At 40.8% G+C, this 15,268-nt stretch overlaps 1 protein-coding gene across 2 annotated transcripts; it reads left to right on the top strand.

The window, feature by feature from the left end:
- Window positions 1-701: 701 nt before the first annotated feature.
- Window positions 702-13,241, top strand: LOC134646183 (protocadherin-17-like). Of its 2 annotated transcripts, none has more exons than XM_063499959.1 (4): window positions 702-4,080; window positions 5,439-5,497; window positions 5,649-5,818; window positions 12,460-13,241. In XM_063499959.1, the coding sequence occupies exons 1-4, from the start codon at window positions 1,807-1,809 to the stop codon at window positions 13,035-13,037; spliced, it is 3,081 nt and encodes a 1,026-aa protein (XP_063356029.1). In that variant the 5' UTR covers window positions 702-1,806; the 3' UTR covers window positions 13,038-13,241. The 2 variants fall into 2 exon arrangements, with proteins under 2 accessions (XP_063356029.1, XP_063356028.1); XM_063499958.1 differs by having other exon boundaries at window positions 702-4,275.
- The last annotated feature ends 2,027 nt before the right edge of the window (window positions 13,242-15,268 follow it).

Here is a 15,268-nt window from a genome sequence, read left to right as displayed (position 1 = left end):
AAGTGAGGGGGAAAAAATGCAAATGTCATATTGTTGAAATGCTGAGTGAACTAAATGTCAGTCCGTCTTTTTCCATATGAGATATGAGATTGATGTGGATAGGCTATTGAAAGCAAGTGTGATAGATGCAGAAGGCAGGTTATACCAACAGCTGTGATATTTGAGCTGTGAAATAAGCCTTGTTATTTTTTTTTTCAGAGGAATAAGCAGTTCTCTTATGTCCTTTGCAGAGATAATCCTGAAAACACCCACAGTCTGTCTCTTATTTTATCTCATGGTTAGATTTTCTCAAAACTAATGACAACAAGGTGCAATGCAAGAGACAGGTGGTCGCCTGTTATTTTTTAATAATTAATAAGAATCTTTAGTTCTGAATATCCAAAGATGTTCAATGACACCAAGAACATGGCACTGCAAGGGGAAGAAACCTTGAAACATTTTTATCAACTTTAATTTCACATTTTCCACACCATGTTGGCCATCTGATCCACTTCACCTTAAAAATGATCACTTGTCAAGTCCTCACCGCTTCTACTACCTCCCAGCCAAACACATTTCACCTATCTTTTCATAATCCCTAGTTCACTTCCACATGTATTAGGAGCAACATCCACAAGCACGTTTTCCCTCTGATGCTGCTGCTCTGTGCGCGCACATCAGTAAATGAATCACGTAGCACTAGAACAGCCCTTCTTCATGCGATCTTGCCAGACCTATTGGAGAAACCCCCAAGGCAAGATCTGTCACTGTTCACTCATTTGCTGGAAGACGATCAGAAACTATGTTAAATGCACCAAGAAACAACCTACACCGGAGTCTGTTATAAAGGCGTCGAGAGGATTCCGGGCAGATCAGCTCACTGTGAAGGGAGCAGGTTTCAACAGTTGACGCGGAGAGAACTGAGCGCAGGAAAAGCGATTAATTTTGATTATCTGAAATCTTCCAGCAGCCTTTTTTTTTTTTTTTTTGCATTTTCTGGCAACGTTTACGGGGGCAGTGCAGATGAGCATTGTCCGAATGAAGGATGCGAGAGCACTGGGTCCAATTGGACTGGATTATGGGATTACTGGACTGATTATAGGACAATCATCGGGCAAAAGTCGCAGCCGTGCTATAGATGCTCTTGAATGACGGGAACACAAAAGGTTGGACAGGAGTAGCAGCTCTATATCCTGCTTTTATTCTACTTTGTGGCATGGGTAGGCTGTATATGCTACACGAGCAGAACCCATATGCAACAGTGTGCCGCACAGGGAAAAAAGTAAATGCATTGCGAATGGTAACATCGGCCAATGCTGCATTTTGAACGGGCATGTCAGAATTTGCTGTAGCCTAGGTGTAGATGTCGCATGAGGGCAATGCGCTTTTGTAAGCTACGGTCTAACCTTCACCAGAGAGATTCAAGCGCTTTAACCTTGGATGCAGGAGGGAATATTAATACTTTATAGTCATCGATTATTCATTAAGTCCCCCCCCGTGAGAAAAAAAAACAACGAAAAAAACCCAAAGCATTTCTCGTACACGATGTTGAATTTGATATTTAATTCATACATCAGGTATCGCCAGGCGGTCATCTTTGTTTACAGAAAGAGTTCATCATAGCCGTGCGGCATATGAAAGAGGTTAAAATACCAATTTAAAAAGAGGTAGCGGTTCACGCATCGATTTAGTACCTAATTAGCCAGAGATCGGCGTCAACCACATGCCGGGTTCGGGTTTAGTAGTCTAGGTTTGCCGTAATCAACAGGTTGAAAGTCAACGAGGATTTTTTTTCTCTCTGCCACTACTGCGGATCAGGTTGAAGGGATGCGTCTCTCTGTACCCGTTTTCTTACTGCTGTGGGTTAAAGCCCTGACATTGAAAAATCTCAATTATTCTGTCCCGGAGGAGCAAGGACCTGGAACTGTTATAGGTAATATAGCAAAAGATGCCGGATATGGGACCATGGAGAGAGGGAAAAAATCAAACTTCAGAGTACTGGAGAATTCAGCACCACATCTGGTGGATGTTGACCCGGAGAGTGGACTAATCTTCACCAAACAAAGGATTGACAGGGAGACATTATGCAGGCGTAACCCAAAGTGCCAGCTGTCTATGGAAGTGTTTGCAAATGACAAGGAAATATGCATGATCAAGATTGATATACAGGACATAAATGATAACTCGCCCAGTTTCCCTTCAGATCATGTCAATATTGATATTTCAGAAAACGCAGCTGCTGGGACACGCTTTCCTCTCACTATTGCACATGACTCAGATTCTGGGGAAAATGGGATAAAGACCTACCAGGTCACAAGAGATGATTACAATACATTTTCTCTGGATTTAAAAGTAAGAGGCGATGGGACTATATATCCGGAGCTGGTGGTTCAGAGACCTCTGGATAGGGAGGATCAGAGTCATCACACCCTCCTTCTCACAGCAATAGATGGAGGGGAGTATCCAAGATCGGGCTCCATGCAGATCAACGTCAGAGTGACTGACTCGAATGACAATAGCCCGGTTTTTGAAAAATCCTCTTATGTTTTAGAGATTCCAGAGAATTCTCCCCCTGGAAAAGTACTTATAGATTTGAACGCCACTGATCAAGATGAAGGAAGTAACGGGCAGGTGGTGTATTCCTTCACTGGATATGCATCTGAGCGAATACAAGATTTGTTCTCCATCGACCCCAATACTGGCGTCATCAAGGTCCAGGGAGAGATTGACTATGAAGAGAATCCAATCATAGAGTTTGATGTGCAGGCTAAGGATCTGGGGCCCAACCCAATACCAGGCCACTGTAAAATTACTGTCAAAGTGCTTGACAAAAATGACAACTCGCCAATAATTAGTTTTGTTTCTGTCCGGCAGGGAGCCATCAGCGAGGCAGCACCTCCAGAATCTGTCATAGCGCTGGTCAGAGTGACAGATAAAGACTCCGGCCGTAATGGTCAACTTCAGTGCCGGGTACTAGGAAATGTACCTTTCAGACTGCAAGAAAACAATGACAATTTTTATACGCTGCTCACTGATAGACCTCTGGACAGGGAAATGAAAGACGAATACAATGTAACAATTGTAGCCAGAGATAATGGGATCCCTTCTTTGAATTACACTAGGTCATTTACTGTAAAAATCTTGGATGAAAATGACAACGCACCACGCTTTACAAAAGCAGTGTATGTGCTACAGGTGCCTGAGAACAACATCCCGGGGGAGTATTTGGGCTCCGTTTTGGCCCACGACCCAGACGTGGGTCGAAATGGGACAGTGACGTACTCCATTCTTCCGTCACATATAGGAGATGTTTCAGTCTACACATATGTGTCTGTTAATCCCACCAATGGAGCCATATATGCCTCCCGGTCTTTCAATTATGAGCAAACTAAATCATTTGAGTTCAAAGTTCAGGCTAAAGATGGAGGATCACCTCACATGGAGAGCACTTCTACAGTTAGAGTCAGTGTTCTCGATGTCAACGACAATCTCCCGGTAATTATTTTACCGCTTCTTCAGAATGATACAGCGGAAATCCCAGTGCCTAGAAATGTAGGTATTGGATACATTGTGGCTACAGTGAAAGCAGTGGACCATGACCATGGAGAAAGTGGACATTTGACCTATGAGATCACAGAGGGAAACGATGACCACCTGTTTGAGATGGATCCAGTGGGAGGAGAGGTCAGAACTGCCCATGCTCTTTGGGAGGAGGTCGCCCCAGTGGTTGAGCTGGTGGTGAAGGTAACTGACCATGGCAAGCCCCCCTTATCTGCCGTGGCTAAGCTGATCATTAAGGCGAACACAGACACAGCAACAGGAGGGGGATCCAGCGTGAGTGGGGAACAGCAGCACTGGGATGTGTCCCTGCCCCTCATAGTTACCCTCTGCATTATCTCTGTCATGCTCTTAGCAGTCATGACCGCCATCGCTGTCAAGTCCAAGCATCAAGATAAGGAGGCTGGGAATTATAACTGCCGCATGGCTGAGTACTCCAATCCTCCAGTGGGGAAGGGGAAAAAGAAACGGATCAACAAGAGTGACATCATGCTGGTTCAAAGTGAGATGGAGGAGAGAGATTCTGCGAGTCGAATGAACGTGGTGAGCAGCCCGTCTCTCATCACCTCGCCAATTTGTTTTGACTACCAGAGCCCCCTGCCACTCACACTGCCCAGGTCAGAGGTCATGTACCTGAAAACCACCCCAAACAGCCTGACAGTCCCCAGGGCAGGTTGCCACTCCAGCTTTGCCGGGCTTAGCACAGACACTCCAGCGAATAGGATGTCAGTGATACAGGTAAGAAGGATGCTGCACTGTGTTCTTTATCTGCCCTTTATTCTTGCTTATCTGTACACACTGCTTAGCCATACTGATCTGACAAAAGAAAAGTAATCGACTGAAAAAAGAGAAACTCTGTCACTGTGAGCAGACATCATTATTTTCACTTTTTCTCCCCCTGTTATGATGCTCTGAATCATTCTCTGCATATAAAGCGTGATACGGCAACTTACTGTTGAATCGTATTCGTATGCTTCAAATGGCATTTCACTAAGGAGAGGTTTTTTGATTTTTTTTTATCCATAGCAGTATTTGAGAATCATTTCGAAATTGCTCAATCTTAAGTCTTCTCTTGGAAAATGGTACAGTTGGTCTTCATAATCAGAAAGCACTCTCAGTTAGACATGCAAACAGTGTGAGTCTTGAACAAGGCTGCTGTGACCCTGCCAGATCTGCTGCTATAGAGTGAAAACAAAACCTTGCCTGAAATGTGGGATTGGACAGGTGTTTGAGCAGCTTGTCCGATCACATTACTGAACCAATGTGCACCAGACAGCGAGATGCACACAGCATAACCTTACAATCGCATTTTTCGCTCCCCGCAAATATGGGCCAGATCCACCAGCCCGTATCCAAAGTTGGCACGATAAGGCCATTAATAGGGTCCAGCCATGCCTTGTAGAGACGACAGGGTTGAATACACGAGCCAGCTAACATGCTAATTTGACAGCATAGGCTTGTAGTGCAGTTTAGCACAGCAGAATTGTGTGTTGTAAACGATGTAAATATCTAGGACAGTCTCATTTGGAGATGATAACGCAGATGACAAGGCCTGGCACTGTCACCAGTCACTAGAGTATGTGGGTGTGATCAACACAAACACATTATTGTCAAGATAGGGGGGAAAGGATGCTGATGACAGTGGCTAATGCTTAACTCTTCGCCTCGCCAAGGGAGAGTACATATGGTCACAATGGAGATTTGTTCCTCTCATGATTTCGTCACTGCCAGGTGCTCAGCAGATTTTCTTGAGCAGATTTTCCACGTGCTAGAGTAAAGAAATTCGAATCTAAAAACTGGATAAGGGAATTTCTTTTCCTGTCTTAATCTCATGTTACTTGGGCTGTCAATTAAAATTTTAACATGGTCAATGTAAAATATTATTTTCCTTTCATTTTTAGACTGAAAATTTTCCCTCAGAGCCCAATTATGCTGGCAACAGGCAGCCATTTGTTCAAAGGTAAGAGCACTAGCCAAAAACGCCCTGACCAGTGCATTTAGCTTCTTCACTTTTGTATCAAGCCAGCTGACTATGGCTATCAAACAGGAGTTAAAAGGTAAGTTAAATTCTTTTTTTTCTTTCTTTTTGTCCTCTTCCTGTTCTGCTGCAGCTCAACATTTAAGGATGCAGAACGAGCAAGCCTCCGAGACAGTGGCCATGGTGATAGTGACCAAGCTGATAGTGACCAGGATACTAATAAAGGCTCACACTGCGACACGTCTGCCAGGGAGGCCCTCAAGATGAAAGCAACAGCAGTTAATGGCCAGCCTTTCGAGCAGGGTGAGTGGACATCTTGAAGATGCCTATCTGACTCTTACACTAGACATTATTTATAGTTTATCCAGTGGGAACATGCATGCACCTCACTGATCTTTAAGTGGGGGTCTACCATTTTGGGGGTGCAGCCAATGCAGCCACTTCTCCTGTCAAGAAGCTGAACTGTCATTAGATGCTGTAGCTGCAGTGTTACTTTGTTCCACTTTAACTTGCATGCAGCCTGAGCTGTGTTTCAAAGATGACATGAAGGCACCAGAGAGGAAGGCAGATGATAGTTTAAAAGGATAAAAGTGTTCCTTGGCTGAAGGTAGAAATTGCAAACATCTTCTGTCTGATTTAGCTATCAAACCACCTCATATGCATGGCAAAGTGTACCTCCGTAGGTGCCTTCCTTTGATCATGTCATTATTTTAATACAGGTTTGTCACATACATGTCCTGAATAAGATGACAGAGACAAGAAACATGATCGGCACTTGCTGTGCAAAATGACAGATATTTATGGTGCAACACGACAGAGAGCTTCCACCTTTTGCTTGGAAAGACTTTCTCAGCTGTTATTGGTTTTGCTGTGGTTGCACTGTTTTGAGAGGAGCCTGCTTTCCAACTGAAAATAGAAATGTTAAATTTTATTTCACAAATCTGAAACGATCGGCGCTGCCAGGAGTATAATCATAGATGACTGTCAATCTGTTTCAACCTGGCTGACCTGATAGGGTCTGATATATTTAGCTATTGTGGATATAAACTGAAAATATGAGAGCAACTCTCAGTGGTAAGATAAAAGATAATGGGGGACTTGAGTGAAGTGGTGATGTTTCTCATTTCCTTGTCTGCGCCTTGGAAGAGAATGGCTGTGGTCATCATGTCCCTGTGCAGTACTTTCCACACCATTTACATTGCTATGTACTGTTTGTTTGCAGCATGCTCAGGAGGGCAGAGATGGAAACACTCTTGCGGCTGCCAGAAGGATGTGCGAATCTCTCTCTCTCGATCTATCTCACTTTTATATATGTGTGAGTGTGAGTGTGTGTGTGTGTGTGTATGTGTGTGTGCGTGCTATGAGGAATTATGGTAGACCAAACTTGACTCTGTGGGAGGTGTAAATTCAATCACTTTTTTTTGCAGCACATTTCTGAATCTGATTCAACCCAAGTTCTAAGGCCAATCACATGAAGAGATATTGAAGGAGATGTTTTGTACATGCAAAACTGAATACTTACAAGTGCAGTACTGACGCTTCGCTTGACAGGAATGTCAGTTAATTTATAGACCTGCATTTATAAGATAAGAGAAAAGCGATGAAGTCGGGCTTTGCTTTTAATATCAACATGTTTTGCTAATGGCTTCCCTGCTTGCGTGTGAGGAATGCAGTTAAAAGGCAAAACTAATGGTTGGATTAAACTCTGTTCTCTCTCCTGGGGTTGGTCAGTTGAACATTAAATGGTGTCACTGTCCGCAGACTACAAGATGGAAGGTCTACATTATGCATTATGCCTTAGACGTGATCACACACACACAAAAACACCCTCCAACCCACATACTCCTTCTGTCTCTCACTGTCTCTCTCTCACACACACACAAACACACACCACACAAACATGCAGGTACATTTATTGAACAACAAAGCCACTGTTTTGCAGATTTAGACAAGATAGTGCTATTATCCAAAATGGAGACACCTCAGAATTTTAGTTCCAAATGCACCAACACAAAAGCTTGCGGGTTAAGTAGTATTGCTTTTATGTCTTTACCTTTACCATCCCTCTAGTCTCCTGGCTGCTTTGATACAGGTAATATATGCACCTGTGCAGCTTCCACCATCATGCACTCTGAATATTTATTCACTCTCACAGACACCAGATGCACAGTGGGTATGTTGCTAGGCTTTCTCTGATTCTATTTATAATGGGCAGGCAGTTTCTTTGTTTTTGAGAACACATTATTGTTGCATTCTACAGTTGCCCATAAGATCACAGCTATTTGTCACTTTGTCATGTTTCTGTTATGTGGCGGTGTAAATACAGCAGCAGAATACATAAAGGTGCTCCGTCGTTTCAGAGCATGCATTTAACAAAATTTTACTCAGTGATAAATGTAAAATGGAGAGCAGGCAGAGCAGATGAAGGCACTCCCACTTCATTTAGCCTGTTTTAAACTATCAAAATCCCACAACATCTAACAGTACTGCTTTACAAGCTAGTGTGCCTAGTTAATTTCCTATGTATATATTGTGTGTTATAGAAAAACCTGCAGTGTAGGACAATAAAAGTGGAAAACATATCCTTTTGGTGCAATTTACACAATTGCAAAAAAAAGGGTAATAGCTTAACCTTCCCAATCATACAGACAATATAAACAGTTAATATATGCCTTTTAATGCACTTCAGCTGTTAATTAATATGCTTGTCCTAAGCTATAACACCTCTTTTGGGCACCCAAGTGGAGACTGCAAAATCCCTAAACATATATATATTATAACTGTAGTAATATAAACTATTTAATAATCTTAATTGCAGGATATGATAAGTTATAGCTTTTGATAGACACTATAAGCTTGTGTGTATGAGCTTATATATGCTTAAAACTACACAGGTGCCATATATACAATGTTTACATGCTGGTAATAAATTCTAAGCAGAGAGGTCTATAATGTAAAGTATTATCTGAGTAACAATTTAATCTTATATAATATAAACATGTCTTTCAATTACTCTGGGTTTTCTAGCACCACACAATAGTGCAAACTGCAAAAATACCTTACTCTGTTGTTGGTGTACCTTCTAAGCACATACATCCTTTTGCATCAGCATCATCTGCTCGCTCCTCCGCACTGGTGATAGGCAGCATGGAAATGAATTCAGCATCTCCCTGCTTCTCCTTGCTTATGCTTATTGTTCTGGCCTTGTGTATCTGTGCATAAAAAATACTTTTTTCTCTGTGGCGGAGAAAAGATGGAGAAACACAAATGCATGGGGCACAGAACTGTAATCTGGGGTGTAGATGCATCAAAGCGTATAGCACTTACAATATGCAGGATCTGTGTTGCAGTTATGCCAAATCAAAGCCATAATTTAGTTCTCTCTTGTAAGATGCTTTTTGAGCAAATGCATATTTTGAATCCTGACAAAGCGCCATAATAGTTTATGCTAAGAATGTAACATAAGTTTTTACAACCTCCAGCATAAGAGAAAAAAAATCATTGCTGCCTGAAACCCAGAAATACAAATTTGTTTAGTAAATCTAAGAGTTGCTATAGCTTGTCAACATCTACTTGTGTTTTCAAAGATACATTTACACATTGTACTGACCCAGTACTAATATTAGCAACCAAGAGAAGACTTTATTTCTACTGTTTAGATACAACTTTAACAATAATCGCAAAGGTTTCTGCATCTGACAGGCCACATGCAACTTAATAAAAACTGTAAAAGCACAATTGATGATGATCATTGACCTGAGAAAACTTGACAAAGCGCATGTTCCGCTTATATCTTATATAAAAATAAATACAAAGCAAAATATTAAAAAAAAGTTCATAAAAAGATCAAAATTTCCAGATCACGGGACTAATTATTAGAGCTATCTGTTAAGAAAATGTGAGTCTGTGTGCATTAGCTGTGCACCGACTGGTTTAATTCTTCTCAGAGCACGTCTCACATCACACATTTATATAAAGGATCTTCAATCCTCTATATAAATACAATGTTTGTTATGTTTACTTAGCTGGGAATAGCAGCAGAGCAACTAGCAGCATACAAAGGTAAAAGGTGGGGTTTTCATTTAGTGAAATCTGCAAGGTCTGTGTTTATACTCATTTTGACGCGATATCTTTGTATAGAAAACCTCAATGTGAAAAAATTGGCCTGTATAAACAGACAAAAGTCACATCTCATATACAATTAGGAGATGACATGATTTAAAATTACACCTATTATTCCCAAAAGTCTTTACTTTGCACATAAAACACACACAACGCTACAAAGAAATGACTGTTGCCCTTTCAAGAAATCTGTAGCACACTGAATGCCATTTTAACATTTGTTGGGAAAAAAATGTAAAAATCTTTCCCTTCAACATTTTTGCAGACGTGGAATCTGTAAAACAGTTCTTATGTAAATTAACAACCCCATTTAAATCTGCCCAGTCCTTATAAATAACAGTTCCATTATATCCTATGGCTATGTGTGGGTGTATTGGTGTTCGTATACTTGAGCAGCGGTATGTGATAATTGTGGCATGTACTTTGCAAATGAGCTTCCACTGGCTGTGTGGCACATGGTGCTGCATTTTACTGCTCTTGGGGGTTTTGGCATAGAGGAGGTATCTTTTTTTTTTATTTTGAACTTCCTCTTTGCGGTTCAGTATCCTCCAGCAAACTGGTCGAGGCCAGTTTATGCGGAAGGTACTGTTGCCTTTGAAAAGGAGGATCTCTCCACCTCTTCTAGGATGATCGCGTTCATGTGGAGCTTCCTCTTATTCCAGGCTGTGTATTCCCATCCTCGTCAAAGCCGGGTTTCAAAATGAGATCAAGTGCCTCATTCAGGGTTACTCATTTGCTCCACAGAATGGCATGTGAACAAGATAGAGGAGTCTTATCTAGCTAATCAGAGTAGCATCAAGTCATGTGAATTAAATATTGCAGTTATTTATATAAATGAAATACAAGTTTTGATGGGAATTTTAGTTGCAGGAAAGTGATTTTTTTATTTATGAGAGAGGAATGATATGAAGATTTAACATCATATGTAACAAGATTGTATTAGTGGTGTTTGTGTCCTGTTTTGTTTGTGTCCCAGTCTGTATTAATGTCTCCCCCATTCAACAATAAGCGTACAAGCCATCTATGTCTTGATACATGCTCAATCATCCAGGTAAGGAAATGCCAGAAAGTTGATTCTGTTCATCTGGAGATAACGGAAAACACTATCCCCAAGTAAACAGAATCAATTTTCTGGGATCCACAACATGTACATATTTAATCAAATACTAATCAATTCATTGTTTGAATTTCTTTGTATATTTAGTGAAAGGGTGCCTTTAAAACCTCAAAGTAATCACAACAAATGAAAACTTATTTTTTTACATAAGTTTAATCAGTCAACAGAACAATTGGAGGATTCTTTGAAATATTAGTTTTACAGATTAAATTGCAGTTTCATTTTCATGTATAGCAAATGAAAGAAAAGTAGGATTTACCACCAATTTACAAAGACGTGTTTGACATTTTTATTCTTGTGGCTACATGCGAGACATCTCATTGCATCATTGTCAAATTAATTTCAATAGCAAAGTGTAATGGCGTCAGGAAAAACAACACCTTCTACATCATTACACCATGGAAATTGGCTCTGTTGTACGTGTTGCTTTCTGTGTGCTTATTGTACCCCTCCAGGGCTGGGTGTGGTGTGAAATGTAAACGATGGATTTACAACCCAAATATAGAGCGCTGTCCATTTCTCCTTTGTTGCTGACATTTAGTGCCATGAACACGTTGTGCAGTCCTGTGTTGTGGTGTGCCGCATCAGCCAATCAAGCAGAATCTACTGCAGCCATGGAATATCCAGTGGACCACTTAAATCACCAGTACTCAATACTTTCAGTGTGGATTATATTTAAAGCTTATTGTTTGGCATTTTAAAAGAAGCTTATGAGAAAGATTTAATCTTAATTTTAGCCAGTGTCCAAAGACAGTTGTTTAGGGAGCTTGTTGATGACTGTTTACTACAGCAGAGGTCCACAAGTGTTCAGAGTACAGCTCAGTTCACAATATGCATCCACTAAAAAGATGAAAAATGTGCCAATGAGCCCCTGGCTATGCACCAGAGTCCTTTAAAATAAATAAAAGAAACACTCAAGGTCAAATGGCACTTCCACAATCAAACTAAAATCCACTGACTTGGATATATTATTTTAGTGTTAATATGACAGTTTTTGAACTCCCTCCCAAACATTCTATCTTTTGAAGTTTTAGAAAAAATATACAAAAATGAAAATAATGAGCCCGCACAATGTCGAACAACATCCCAACTACGGAGTGTTTCAAAACTTTCTGGTCAGAAATGGTGAATGCAGTCATGCAAATTCAGGCTTGTTTTTCTTTCTTTTTTTGTTTATTTCACACAAACGTCTTCTGATGGAAATGTAAATGAAAAAAACAAAACAAAACATCACTTCCTCTGCACCAGATGATATTTTCCAGGAAACACCTACACAGGTTGTTGTGAATAGCAGAGGGAAAAGATTTCATATATAGGACGAATCATTCATTTGGTGCAATAACGGAAAAAGAAAAGAGTAAAATTAACTTTTTTTTATATGACTTTTTTTGTGTATCAGTACTTTAAGGTTGCATCGTAAGCAGTTTTTAGAATGGAAAACATGCATTGCTAAATTCAAACCCTCACATTTGCTGTCGCAATAAGCTGCTGTTGCTATTTATTCTGAAAATGTCTGGTGACACATACTCTATATCAACAAAGATACTTAGCTATGAGCTGGATTTTAATAGCATCAAAATTTGCATCCGTTTGTGGCGTTTTATTATTGCTGCTCATCCTTCAAATGCCATCTACATCATCTTCTGTTTTTTTTTTTACTCACCCCAGCATGGTCCAATAACAAAATGTTTAACTGTTTTTACAGAGCAAGACAAATCAGTCCACTGCACCGATGAATGTCGTGCACTGGGACATTCTGACAGATGCTGGATGCCAAAGTTACGGGTAGGAAGCCAAGCAGACAGCGCCGATAATCGCACCAACCTTTTCATCCCTGTGGGAATGGATGCCATGGTAGAGACAGAGATTTATGGCACCATCAGCTGCAACAGCAGAAAAACCCTCAGCACGTTTGGAAAGGAACAGCGGGACAGTACAATCCTTGTGGCCAATGTCAAACCTTACTTAAAATCGCAGCGTGCACTAAGCCCACCGCTCCAGGAGAGTCCATCTGCGTCTAGTAGTCCCACCAAGAGTAGTGTGCCCCCGGACTTGGCCAACCAAGAGTCCAAAGAAGTGAGGGACGGGGGTTCAGACAGCAGTGCCTATGGCCCTCCAGATGGCCAGTGCTCCCCACTGCACACAGAATTGGAGGAGCCCTCCTACCTGACCTGCGAGCTCAGGCCTAAGTCCCTGTCAAGCAGTCTCATTCACAGCTCTGTCATCAGCCAGGAGTGTGGGGGGTCAGATTGTGCTCTCGACCCTCGGGACTCTGGTAACTGACAGGTGGGGCGCGATCCCGTTCTCTCTCACCTGCCAGGGGTGATGATGATATCACAGATCAAATGACCAAGAGCTGATTTAATTTGACCCACAGAGGTGTTCAGACACGCATTGTAACCAAAAACCATCTGCTTTGTATGTCTTTTCTTTTTGAGTTTGTGACTTGTTGTGTTCAAGTGAAATATGTGTCTTTGACTGCTGTGAAGGTTTGGGGGTGGGTGGGGGTGGGGGGGAGTGGGGGGGGGGAGGTGGGGGCCAATCAGCGCTTACCTGACTACAAGTGTTTTCATAGTGTACTGTACCCGTCGATTTAGGTGTCTGTATTTTACACATTTCAAACTCCAATTTTGTGAGGCTGTTGAACAAATTGCTACTGTTAAGCTATTGAGTCCTGTCTGCTTTTGTACAGTGAAGCTTTCTGTCTCCATTTAGTGTATAAGGAACATCTCTTTGAATATCACAGCAACTGAAATACATATCAGTGACGTTACATTCAAAAAGTGAAGTGTCTTATGAACTGTTAATGGTGGTGCAACAGGGAATGTCCCTTTTCATAAAACCATTTGAGGTTCCTCGAAAAACAATTTTTTAAGAATGTATTTGTAATTTTATTGTCGTCCTCTCTGCAGTTTATGTGAAAATAAGCTGAGCTTACACGTGAATGTGGGCCACTGTACTTGTTGTGTATTTTATTAAATTTGTATACACTGTGCGTGCATGGAAGGCAATTATTTTTGACTGGTGACAACTTCTGAAGCTGTCTTGTTTATGTGAGAGAAGTGCTTTTATGTCTACAAGGTGCTTAATGTGTGTTAATGACAGATAGCACTAGTGACTCTGCAAATGTGCCAACTTTAGCTATATACTGTATACCAGCACATGTGACCTAGCAGTAATAAAGATCTTAGTCACAGAAACTGCTAAAGAAAATCACAATCAACATTTTACACAGCTATTTCTATTTAATAAAGGCAAATAAAAACAGGCACTGTGTATTAGTGCACCCACCAGAAGATGGCTTGACTCCCTCTGCTCAATGCTTTTATTAAAAATATGCATCGTACGGTAGAGATGGATAAGTTTTCAGGGATATTTTTAAATTCAAAGTCATCCGAGCTGCTGTCAGTCTGGGCTACTTGTGATTATAGGTTTGTTAAATATGCATGTTTCCTGACAAATGATGAGACACGACTCTATGAAAAAAAAAGGGAAAAAAAAGTGACATTCAGCAGTAACAAGCAGTTACAAGCAAGGACTTTTGCAATGAATTCTTTGATTAGATAAAATGAAAGTTTAATGATCCCTGTGGGGGGAAGTAGGTCATTGCAGCAGCAAAGGATTGAACAAACAGTGCTATTAGAGGTTATCACAACTATATGCAAAAAAAGAAAAAAAGAATTATGCATCAAGCACAAATAAAACATCTTCACTGTAGCGATTTCAAGGTTAGGAGAACCTAGCGTTTAATATCCAGGGTTTTATAGTCTTTTTACTGACTGTACAAAATGTTCGATATTTGCTCCCTTCCTCATTACGAGAGCAAATGTGCAAATTTGCTGTTTGCATGCACTGTACTCTATTTACTATTCAATCAAATGCAGAAGGGGTAGGTGTAGTGACAGAAGGCCATAGTCTGCAGACATATTCAAACAGACAAACTGCAGCAATCCGTCCATTTACTAATTTCTCTCCTGCTTTCCAAATGTGGCCGCTGGTTATCCATCGCAGCAGAAGACAGGGATATAAATATTTATTTTTTTTCCTTTTTCTTTCTATTTTTGAAAACTGCCAAAATACCCACTTGACACTCTGTGTATGGAGAGATTAAACATAAGCATGGATGTATGTTTACAAAGTTAGATCACTAAACTTCCTGGAATCCTGGAAATGTAAAAGTGTTTTCTATTTTCTCATCTGTAAAACCATCACACAAAAGCCTCTCGCTTCTTTTTACTTAGTTTAGTTTAGTTTCTCCATCTGGAGACACTGACTTTTGTACCCTGGCTCAGTGAGCGGTTTGAGAATGCCTTGTTTTTCATGAGCTCTGGATAACAGAATCCTGTCATCTACTGAGAGCTGACTATAAGTACGACTCAGTTTCTCCTCGGGGAAAACACATTAATTTGGATTTTGATTTGCATTTGTTTTGGTGCTGGTATTGACACAATTCCAGACCTAGATGTCTCATCTCAGCAGGCAGCTCTGATGAGCTCATCTGCATAAGTTGAAAT

The sequence above is a fragment of the Pelmatolapia mariae genome, linkage group LG16_19 (genome assembly GCF_036321145.2).
Source record: "Pelmatolapia mariae isolate MD_Pm_ZW linkage group LG16_19, Pm_UMD_F_2, whole genome shotgun sequence".
NCBI lineage: Eukaryota > Metazoa > Chordata > Actinopteri > Cichliformes > Cichlidae > Pelmatolapia > Pelmatolapia mariae.
The sequence above is the reverse complement of the archived record's forward strand: the minus strand, read 5'-3'. Positions and strand labels throughout refer to the sequence as shown.